This window comes from Acanthisitta chloris, unplaced genomic scaffold (genome assembly GCF_000695815.1).
Source record: "Acanthisitta chloris isolate BGI_N310 unplaced genomic scaffold, ASM69581v1 scaffold1209, whole genome shotgun sequence".
Lineage (NCBI taxonomy): Eukaryota > Metazoa > Chordata > Aves > Passeriformes > Acanthisittidae > Acanthisitta > Acanthisitta chloris.
In genome coordinates, this window is record NW_008691757.1 from 24,835 (window position 1) to 37,098 (window position 12,264).

The 12,264-nt window shown below is 36.3% G+C and overlaps 1 protein-coding gene across 1 annotated transcript in view; it reads right to left on the bottom strand.

Annotated features, from left to right (window-relative positions):
- Positions 1-2,836: 2,836 nt before the first annotated feature.
- Positions 2,837-12,264, bottom strand: part of N4BP2L2 (NEDD4 binding protein 2-like 2) — a 17,305-nt gene continuing 7,877 nt past the window's right edge. The window contains exons 2-5 of the mRNA XM_009082333.1: positions 9,696-9,820; positions 6,114-6,202; positions 5,689-5,765; positions 2,837-3,255 (exon numbers count right to left, since the gene is read on the bottom strand). Of these exons, the coding sequence (XP_009080581.1) occupies positions 3,057-3,255; positions 5,689-5,765; positions 6,114-6,202; positions 9,696-9,820 (490 nt within the window). The 3' untranslated portion in view covers positions 2,837-3,056. The remainder of the gene's footprint in view (positions 3,256-5,688; positions 5,766-6,113; positions 6,203-9,695; positions 9,821-12,264) is intronic.

Below are 12,264 nucleotides of genomic sequence, written 5' to 3' on the forward strand. Positions count from 1 at the left end.
ACTGTGAAGATAATTAACTATCCCAGCCAAAACCAGCACATAGGTTTCCTAGGATTTGGTTTTGGGGTGTTGATTTTTTTCCTTGTTGAAAGAAAAGAAATTTAAGAAAACTAAATCATCCATCAAAGACAAAGCTGATGAAAACTTCTGATAATTCAGAAAGTAAACCAATAAAGCAAGAAACAGTAGCTTAGATGAAGCAGTAAAGCTAGAAAGAATTTCTCCTATACAGCTGATGTTAAATAGCTGCTAATTATGTATGTTCTGCAAATGAAGATTAATTTAAATTTCACACTTGGAAAAGTTGGGTGTTAGAAGTACAACTGAGCATTGTCAACTACTGCTTAAAGTTACTTACCAAATATCTCACTAGTTTCAAGTATGCAGCAGATAATTAAAGTTTGCATTCAAAACATTAAGGTTCTATGCATTAGTTACATTTAAAAAAAACCGACCTGACACTATTATTTCATGAAATATGATGTACTAGCAATTTACTGAAAACATAAAACAACAGGAAACCTTCATTCTTGGTACATTATCATCATCAACAGGTGTATTGCATAAAAAGTACAGCAGACAGTAAAGCTTTTTAGATCCCTGTCTTAACAGAGCGACAAGTTTTTACATTTTGATAAAGTAATTAATTTTCCTTGTCTTTGAGGGAGTGTGAGAAATTCAATACTTGTAATGTGTATTTTGCATAGTCTTTTATTATTTTTACATGTAAGCATTGTAGGATAAAATGAACTTCTGAGATGTGTATGTCTGTGACTGTCATATCCTCATAAAATGCTAATATCCCATGAAACACCAATGAGTTACACTGGCAGAAATCCCACTGTGCTTTCACCCACATGTTAGTGCACTTACCTTGGAATGCAGCTGTAGAGATGAAGCAGTTTACACAAAATGTTTGATACAGAGCCAAATTGCAAAGCTTCCCTTCCTTGTTCTGTGTCCTGCACACTCTGCAGGCCTATTAGTGACCAGGATGCTTTATATATCCACAACAATCCACAGCCTCCAATAATAAAAGGGTAATGAGAAAAGCAGCACCAATGTAAAATAGTATGAATTTATATCTATTAAATAATTAAATATTGCTAGTCTTCTAAAATTCTTTAAACATCTGAAGACAAAGTGCCAAAAGATATCGTAACATCAACTGTTAATTATCAGCTCTTTTTTTTGCTGTATCTTAGAACTGTCAGAATATTACGTAAAGCCTCAATAAATTTTATCATGTTATGGCTTACAGTAAAGTAAGAGTAAATAAAACAAGTCTAAAACCTTTTTATCTCCCTCCAACTTGAAATATGCTTGCATGTTTAAATATAAAAACTTTGGGATAAATCAAGCATTACTGACCATTTGCAATTATTTCCATGCTTCTTTTGAGACACAGAAAAAGAGAACCATGAAAACTAAAACTGAGTAGGATAATTGACATAAATAACAAGGAAGACAAAAAATATAGTTGGAGAGCCTCTTTTTTATAATTACACACACATAAGTCAGTAGATTAACAATGAATGCACTATTGAAACTTTTAAAATTATTTTTCAAATAATTGAATTTAAATTTGTACAATAGGTGTAGAAAATCACAGAAAGATACTTCATTTTACACCTGCATTTTCAGCTTTCATGGCATTCTGACTTTAATGCTGAAGTAATTTTTAGGGCCTGTTCAAAAATTGTCTACAAGTCAAAAAAATTATGCTGGCTTTGGAATCTTCAAAATTCTGATGACTACACTACCAACTTAGTAATAGATAACATCAAAATTCTTTTAGTTATGTGCTCACATTCTTGACAAAATTTCCTATTCAGTGTATAAGGAAATAAAACACAGACCTCAAGACAGGTTATTTCAGCTAGCAGGTTAGCAATGATGCTCATGTGTATAAAATCCCACAAGCTTGAAAATAAAACAAACTGTTGCATTGAACTACTACAACAACACTGAAGACAAAAATATTTTATTAATACAGCAAGCTGTTAGAAAACAAGCAAAGTGAACGCTTACAAATTCATTGTTTTTGAGAGAGAAAGGGCAGTAAATTAGTCAGTCTCCATGCTGGTTCATTCTTTGTCATGTGCTAAACAGATTACATTGGCTGTGCCAAAATCAGGGATGCAAGATGGTTTTACAGGCATATATCCACTGTTTCTATTGAATGGATGCATCCCAGCTGTGGGCTGGGACTCCACAGCCTGATCTTCCTTTGTATTGCAAATGAAAGAAACTGACTTAGAAAGAGTGAAATTTAGCTGTGAAATTTGGGGGGTTTAGTGATAAAATTCAGATTCTTTTAGTCAGCACAAAAAAAAGGTGGTGGTGTGCAACCACCATCATGGTTTATATGCTGTCAATGAGAACCAATGAAAAAATAATTCAGGCTGCGCAGTTTAAGGCTGGTGAATACTGTATTGGCAGATTATTCCTTTGGCTGCCGCAAGAGCTTCTGAAACCAAAAAAAACCCAAAACCAACCAAAAAAAATTAGAAAGAAAAAGATCAGATCTCACAACTGAAACCAGAAGATGCATGAGAAAATTTTGCCAACTGGCAATACATGCCAAATAGAATTAGAAGACAATCCAGAACTTGACTGTTTTCCAGAAAATCTCCAAAAAGGTAAGAAGACTAAATGACAACCATTAAAACTGATTGTTACATAAATAACCTCTTCTTCTGTGGCCTCAATACTCTCTTATAAGATCTCTATTATGACTCCTCCTTTAAAAAAAACTGCTCAACAGTTACCTGACATATGACAACATCATTGTCTTGATTTATGAACAAAGACTCTGCCATGTCATACTAAATTTAATATTTTACTAAAAAAATCAAAGGTCTTACAACAGTAATAAATATAGTTTTAAAAAACATTAAATGTACAATTTCATTTACATGCAAGTCCATTAAAAGAACAACCTCCAGAAGGAAATGGTCTTGAAATAGGCCTATTTAAAACACAGAACGTCCACTACTTTATTGGAGGTGATGATGTGTTTTAGAACAGGTTCTTATTAACTGACTGCAACTGTGTTACCAGCTACTGGAAATACTGAAAGAATTCCATGAGTCTGTATTGCCTCCCCACCTATGTCTTCGCTGCAGAGGTGGCCTTTGAGCACTTTTGTGGGGAGGTGGTACTGAATTCATGACAGTAGGTATGGATATTTGATATTCATATCGTTCCAACATCTGAGCAATCTTCTCACGAGTGACCCCATGTTTATTCCTCCTACAAAAATAAAAATTTAAATAAATTGTCTGGTATGTTTAGTTATATATAGTTAGTCTGGAAAGACTTTGCTATCCATTTATTCATCACATTTTACAGGGTATACTAGCTAATGAGCAGAGGGAGGAATGATAGCATTGACTACTCCTTATGAAAGCAACATTCAAACTAGCATAAAAAAAATGCAACTACATGGTTTCAAGACTTCATGACAAAACATATCCTCATCAATAAATCTCTCTACAGAATAAGAAGCAACTTTTGTTCTGAACCAGAACAGCATGCTCAAAACACCTTTATCTAGTAGCTCTTACTTGCTGTACATTTAGAAATGTATTGAAACATAAATGTGTGTGAGACTCTGATCCAAACTCCAAAAATGTCTCGACATTGTTCCTTTGTGTAAACTGCGAGACGCTAAAAAGGGAGGCTCAGCTGTCACTGGCATTTGACTTTTTGCCACGTTGGCTGCTTGTGGTTTCACTGTACAACCACCACAGCAAGGGCACGTGCACCAGAGCCAAGGTCAAACAGGTAAGCGATGAAGGTGCTGGATGGAGGACAGTTGCCTCACTGAGACGCCCCTCACTCCCAAAGTCCACCCAGGACATGTGCGGTTACATAACTGCAAGGCAGGACTATGCTCTGGGATTAAGAAGCGCAGCAAAACTACCAGGACTGACTGGAAGAAAGAGGTGGAGAATTCTAGAGATAGGGCAGGGCAAAAATAATCAATAGCAAGTGGATCCATTTTTCGCTGGAAGCTTCTCCCACCGCGCAACAATCGGACCTGCAGGACACTGCAGGACTCCATGGTGGTAACTTCTGCCAACTCTCCGGATTTCTGCTGATCTTTCCCATTTTCTCTTCCTAAACTATCCCTATCCTGTCACTTGTTAAGACTCCTTATCTTGTGTTGTTAGTACACGCGGCACTTAAAGACCTCGTTTCTAGCTGGAACTGGACAAGGTGTCAAAAGCGTTAATCCTATTCTTGCAGTGTTTGGTGAACAGCTACTTGCAGCAAAATCTTGGCCTATTAAGAACCTGAGACATTAGGCATTATCTTAGAATGTATCTATCTCCTTAGTATCTATGGAATAGGATCTTAAAGCCCATGTTAGCAGAAAATTTCAGTCTCTGACAAAAAGAAAACCACAAGGCCCATGCACAAACTGAATGTCAGAGAATTGTCAGGACTGTAACAGAACTGAATCCAAAACAACAGACAAAGATAAACAAAATGTTTCAATAATGTAAACAAGCATTTATCATAACCCAATCTATTCTTATCACCAAGAAACCTTGTCCAAGCTGAGTTATCAAGCCAACAGGAGACACATTTCTGCATCTTTGTGCTTTATGCAAGGGACAGAAGAGGCAATGGGCCTTACCAACTTGCTCAGTTCTGTAGATGAGAAATCAATACTGGGAACCATGCCCAAACTAGAAAAACTTACAAGAGTTCATTCTACAGAGAGAAGACTCCATCTCTAGAAACAAGCTAGTGGTGGCTCAGGAGCCAAAGGTGAGAACTCTGAAAGATTTATAAACACAGCAAAGTCCAAGTCAGTAATGTAAGTATCATACACACATACTTCATGTGCTGTAGGGGCTACTTTACAAAGCTGGAACAATTAGAAGTGAAGACAGTTGGATGCATATGAATTGACAATCAGTGAGAGAACTCTCATCCATGCTGAAAATATGACATTTCAGACAATGAAATATGCCAAAGTTGGTTTGATACCTCAGAGTCCTAAAACAGATAAATCTAAGACAAAGAAGACAAGAACCAGGAATAATAAGCAGCTTCCCAAGCACTCTCGGAATCCAGAAGTCAAATAATCTATGTTCAACAGTACTCTAAGTCACATCCACTGAAGACTGAGGACAATTTCACAGAAACGTGGAACAGAAACATAAAAAATATGAATTTTCTTTTTAACCTTTACTGATAAGTAATAAACTGTTGTCCTTTAACACTGAGACACCTATAAAAGCAGACAAACCAAAGCACGATACTGATGTACTCCTTGCATAATGTGAAGCTTCTTTTTGTCTTCTACCTATTTCTTGCCATCAGCCTTCTGTAGCAACAAACTTATCAGAACAATTACTCATTACAATAGCAGTGATTCTTACAGGGGTCGATCATTTTCCTACACATGCCCAATAAAATTTTAAGACTGACTTTTTGGGCCAACAAGACAGGGCCTGTATTTATTTGCCTGCTTATTTATCCATAATACTTCCATTTAAAGGTAGATCTCAAAATGCCTATTTAAGTAAAATACATTTCATACTGCTAGTAAAGTACTTAATAATATCTTGAATAAGATATAGCTTACTGCATAAATATTTGTGTGCATATTTACCTGCCTGTCTATATATAAATATGCAAGTACCATGATTTCAGTAAGATAAACCTTACTTTTCTAATTCTTCAGGATCAAACTTCCACCAAGTATCTGGCTCATGGAATTCCACTCTGTATCCTTTTTCTAGAGCCTGTAGCAAGCAAACAAACATGTATGGTCTGTGCATCATTATTACATAAAACGCAAGAAAAAACTTACAGGCAACTATTATAAACAGATGTAGTCCATTCTGTGGTGGTAATGTGTGAATTTTACTTAACCCCAGCCTGGCATAGCTTTCACTCCATGCAAAGCAAATTAGATCAAGTCAATCCCAAAACTGATCTGAATCATTGCCATACCAAACTACAAATCATTATCAATAACCAGTCTCTCTCTTTAGGCACTTGAGTATGTTTCTGGACAAACCATACCAACTTATCACATCTGAAGTTTGAAAAGTTGTAATGGATGACAGTAATCATGCAACAAAACCTACCACTTCCACATATGGCTTCATTTCCCAGGCTTGAGTATTGGTGTTGTCTATTATAACTGGAGATTTTCCATGCTCCATAGCTTGTTTCGCTGCAATGAAAAATAGTGCAAGTTAACAAACAACTATGTAACTCAAACCGTAAAAGTAAATAAACTGTTTCAGATGCTTTTTTACTAATCTACTCTGAAACACACTGTTCTAAGAGAAGGAATAAAAGGTACAGAAAAGGATGAGAAGTAGAAGCAAGAACTTGAAGGACAGGATGCCAAGCAGAGAGACCTGGACAAGCTCAAGAAGTGAGCCCACAGGAATCTCATGGGGTTTAACAAGACCAAGCACTGCACCTGGGTCAGGGCAACCCCGGGTATCAATACAGGCTGGAGGATGAACAGATGGAGAGCAGCCCTGCAGAGAAGGACCTGGGAGTGCTGGTGGATGAGAGGCTGGGCATGAGCTGGCAACATGTGCCGGCAGCCAAAGCCAACTGCATTCTGCACTGCATCTAAAGCAATGTGGCCACCAGGTCAAGGGAGGTGATTCTGCCCCTCTACTCTGCTCTTTTTTTTGAGTACATCTAAAGAGCACAGCTATGACATTCAGTTTCTACATAATATAGTTCTGAAGTTCTATACCCTTATCAGCTTCATAATCACCTCCTTTTTATATAGAAACCATGGCAGCAGTTAAGCTATTCATACCTGAAGTTCAGAAGGAACTCCTGCAGATGACAGCACCTAGAGAGAGTACTTGAGTATTCCACTTTTGAGACAAATTGGTTACCTTAATTATAATTGTTTTAACATCCTTCACCTTTTTATTTTGAAAGCAAGACCTCTGCCATTCTTGAAGGAAAGGGACACAACTTTTATGTCTTTAGAGAAGAACTACTTTTTTCATGAATCAGTAAATGAGGTTCATCTAACCCAGATGGAGAAGCAGATTTCCAACTCATGGCTATCAGTTTCACAAAGAAGATACCTTAATTCCTCCTAAAACTACTTGAAAGCATCTTATAATTGACAGTAAGGCTTTAAAAAATAATCAAATAACTCCTCAGCTTCTTTGTGCCCCAAATAATCAGTAAGACATAATGATAATTCCATATCTCTTTTACAGAAGGATTGTGAAGATGAATCCCATTAAGAAAAAATAACTGATTGCTCTGATGCTACACACTGAACCCAAGACAAAAAGATTTTTTTTGTTTGTCCTAAGCAGTACCAGCAAAGTGAACCACAAACACATCCAGAAATTCACATTTCAAAAGCATTCAGTCCTTTCAAAAGACACAGAAAGGGTGCAAAAGAAAAAAGAAAGCTTTATGGTTGCAAAACAAAATTCTGAACCTTAGGAAAGAGATGAATGAAGACTGTGTGTGTAGTAATTATAGGGCATTTGTATTACCACATTGTCCTTAAATACACAGTTTTGGCCTATTTCCTCCCATAAACTCCTACCTCTTTCAGCATGTGACAGACTTTTTCTATTTTTGAACCAAGGGTGTCTATCAGATGAGCAGCATGACACAAGCTTTCCCCTTCTTGCTCTTTTTTCACAGTAATTGTGAGATAAATAATGAGTAAGTCAGGATGACTGCAAAGGAGGAAGGATCATCTTTTGGTCAATGCTCTTGAACATTACCCCACCACTTCCCACGTGGCCACTTGGGGGGGAAAAAAAAAATAATCTTAATTTTCTGGCTGTCCAGTTTCTAACAAGTATCATTTACCAAGTTATATGAACTCATCTGATTATGAAAGTAGTGAAAATTTACTCTGAATATATGAAGTTTTAATTACTACTACATACCCTGAGGAAAGTATCTAAATTGGTAAATTTGGCATCTGAAATTGGAAGATGTTTCTAGCAACTGTGCCTTAGCTTGCCAATGAAAAAACCAGAATATAATACCACAAGTGCTTACAGGAACGCTAAGATGAAGAACTAGATGAAAAAAATGAAATGTCTGAAGTTTGAAATGCTAAAATGACACTCATACTAAAAAGTTTCTAGAAGAATAATAAATCTCCATTAAACAGAGCTAAAATAGTATGCATTAAATGAAAAGTGAGATCCACAATGAGTGCAAGGTGTTAAAAAAAAAATAAATCCATCTGTGGAATACCTGCCACTTCAGGGAACATTGCTGAATCTGTACCCTGAATGAAGCAGGGCTCTGAAGGATGAAAAGCCCTAAGTTCATGGAGAGAACGAGGGATTTATCTTGATGGAAATCAATCCACACAATAGGAAGAAATTAAATGAACAGGCTGGGAAGTTACTTTCTAGATGAAAGGGAGGAAAAAAAAGCAACGATAAAATATGTTCCAACAGAGTACTAAGAATCCACAGAAGAAGCTATTAAAATCTTGAAAAATATATTGCCCTGGCTTCATTACCCTGGCATAAATGATCTTTCTTACATCCAAAACTAGAAAAGAAAACTTGTAGGCTAACAAACAAGGGAAAAATCCTTAAATATACATTTCAGAAAAGACTCATAGGTAGCAAGAGAATAGCTGATTTTGCCATGCAGAAAATGGGACCATTGTTAATTTACAGAAGTTTGTGAGAAAGATTATATCAACACTGCAACCTACTTATATATATTCTACCATTTTGTTTTAACTATTAGCTGTGTGCTAATATACTAACTTTAAAGTTTTGTTTAAATGCAAAAAATCTACTAATTAATTAATTTTATAGTCACTGTCAAAACCAAACCAAACCAATTTAGAAAGTAGATAAACCTCAACTTGATCTCTTTTCAGTTTTCAAAGTGAAAGAGAGTAGGTTTAGATTAGATATTAGGAAAAAATTCTCTACTGTGAGGGTGGTGATGCACTGGCACAGGTTGTTTCTGCTTGAGACACTGCAGCACAGAGAGTAATCTGTATGGACAGGCAATGGAGTTGTTCAGTTTGTCTACACCTTAGAGAAGACCAGACAATGAGATTCTTAGAAAACTGCTAAAGAAGGAACAAGAATCCATCTACTATCCTTCTTACCCCAGCTATCTACTTATTTGCCAATAAAACTCAACCTTTGGACATGGCTAGGTGTTAAGATAGTTATTAAAGCTGTTCATCCACACAAGTGGAATAAACCTTCCTCAGGAAAATGTCCATAAATTTTGGATGAAACCCAGATCAGGAAAGATAATGGGAATAACCAGAATGCCCTGCAGTGTTGGTTTTGGCTTGGATAGAGTTAGTTTTCTTCACAGGAGCTGGTAAGACACCTCCTGTTGCCAGCATTAAAAAGTTGAATTCTGCCATCAAGATACTATTATCAAGTGTAACATATCAGCAGAGCACAGCCCAAAGAAACTTTGAGATTTACTATTTTTAACTCTGAACCTTGTACAAGTTCAAAATGTAATGTATATATATATATATATATATATACATACACACATGGATTAAAATATAAATAATACTTTAAATACATACTTGATATACGTTATGCTAAAATATATACAATCCTTTTCATATATCCACACAACACACATGCACATTATTCTACACTTCTATTTTTCTCAACATAACATAGTTTCATAGGATTCCTCTTAAGCATTCAAACCTCTCTTCTGGTTCCACTCATGGGCATCACCAAGCTGAGCAGCATTGTATGTGTATCCATCTTGCTGCCGAAAATAATCATCGGTGCTGAATACAATGCCATCACTGCTTTGACCAAGCAGAATACTGTTAAACAAAGGAAAACACACAAATATAAATTTTACTTTTCAGACAGATTAAAAAAATCCACATAAGAAAGAATATAGCTAAAATAAATTGAACTGTGCCCTATTTCTGAACTTCCTGCAAATGTCAAACAGCTTTATAAAAGTACAGTAATATGTTTCACCAATAATTCTAACCCAAATTAAAACAATATATTTTCTGCCTCTCTACTATTTCTGCATTTGTTGTTTCTTCTCCACTCCCAAGAGATGTTTGTATCCATCTAATTTATGGCTAAATTGCAGCAAGTTCTAAGCACCTCATAATAATTTAATATATTTAATAACATTTTCCATTTCAATTCTCATTTGGAAATATGTTTAGGAACCAATCTGATCATGAGGACTCCAGATGCAGCTGAGAAATGAACTGGATGTTTCAATCCTTTTTCAGGGCCGTGAACTCTCAATATGACTCTTCTGACCTTTGCCCATGCTGCTTGCACATGTGCTATGAGCCAAACACGAATAGTGAAAGAAAACTACTAATGTTTACAGCAATTTCCCTGTTTTCATAAAAATGTATGAGATCACAACAAGCTTTCAAGATCATCCTACTAATAAAAGTCAGGATTACAGAAGAGTGTCTGTATTCCTTCAAGAGCCTATATTGATCTATTCCAGTTCTAAGTCTTCTCCTCCAACCCTGGAGACACAGTCTCATTTGCCCCTATTTTCTCATGAACTCTAGATCTATAATCCATTGGAACTGACCACTCAGAAAATTCCCCAAAAGATGATACACTAGAAATGGCTAATGACCACTGGAGACATCCCCTGGTTGAGCAGCAGTAAGCTGCTACATGGTTTGCCACATCCTGTAGAACTGTAGTTTCAGTTTAATAGATGACAAGAAATGTAAGATAGGAAAAAATCCTATCTCAGTTGCTACCAAGGAATTCTATTGTCTTCCCCTATCATTCATACCTTAGAGCTAATGGGGTGATAGGAAAGCCATGCATTTTACCGTCCCTGCACGTATTCCTTCAAATTAGGAGAAAAACAACGACTTGATTAGAGTGTTTTAGTTTGATTTCCTAAGACAATGCCATTTATGGTGACTTCTGAGCGTATAGATCAATTTCACCAAAAATCTTACATATTAGTCTCTCAAATATACTGTCTTTTTTTTTGGGGGGGGGGCAAAACAGACAAACCAAAACAAAGTTGCCAACACATGGATAAAATGCAGAGCTTCAAATTAGAAATCATACAGAGAAAAATGAGACAAAGACTGCCAGGCAAATTTCACATTTACCCAGGCTTTTACACTGGCCACTTCCAAACAACGTAAGATATTTTACTGGCTAGAAGTTTACTTCATCTGTGGGTCAGAATAAGTTGCATTACAATCTGCTTCTTGCATAGCTAACATTAAAGATTACAGGAGAAATGCAAGTATACTTTACCAAACAATAAAAGACACTGTGGGGAAGGCAATGAGGTATAAAAAGGGAACTCAGGGGGACACAGTTGCAACATTCCCTGTTAACATGTTTATTTTTACTCTATATTATCATATTTTACATTACTGATAATATATTTATTAACTACAGAAGTTACTGCAATGCCTGATGTGGGAATACCTGAAAAATCCATTAAGCTTTTCTAGAATTCTGTATTTGCAGTATCATGAAATGCCACAGTCAAACCTTACAGAAACATCATAGGGTTGGCTTTTGGATTAACTAAAATTCATCCCAAATGTTGCCCAGACATAGCAACAAATACCTGTGAGTCAGGAAAAACTGAGTATTGCAAAGTTATACGAGGTAATTAGCTGCTGCTTGAACACCAGAATCTGTTAAATTGTATCTACATTAATCCACACTAATGAGCAATCTCCATTCTGCCAAAAGTAAACTTCATTTCAGAAAGTCCTTGGATATTGGGATTTAAAGCAAAACTTTATACAACTGAGATGATGGTACAGTTCCCTTTAAAGTCTGATCTACAGAATAAATCTGTGATTAAAACAACCTCCTTGACTATTTTTGTTTGCTATAGCACATTTCAATTTGAAAATGGAACCCAGCCAGTTAGTGTCACACAACTTTTATAGCCCACTGCAACACTCAGATATCACTGTCCTATGGAAATTCAGACAGCTATTCCAGCTCAGAAATAGGCAATGTACCCACAGGCTACAAAAACCAAACTGCACTAGCAGTATGAGGATTGCACTACTGCTGACGTGGCAGGAACAGAACTGGCCAAATCCCAAATAATTTAGGGGAACAAATACATGTCAGTTCTAAGTTACCAAGCTTTCCTATATATATCTGCAGGAAGAGCTACTTAAGTGTAATTCCTACACAAGGAATTTGCTATGTTTTCCACCTGTCACAAACAACAGACCTGCTATGGATCACAGTTTCATGACCAGGACACTGTACTACGTATTAG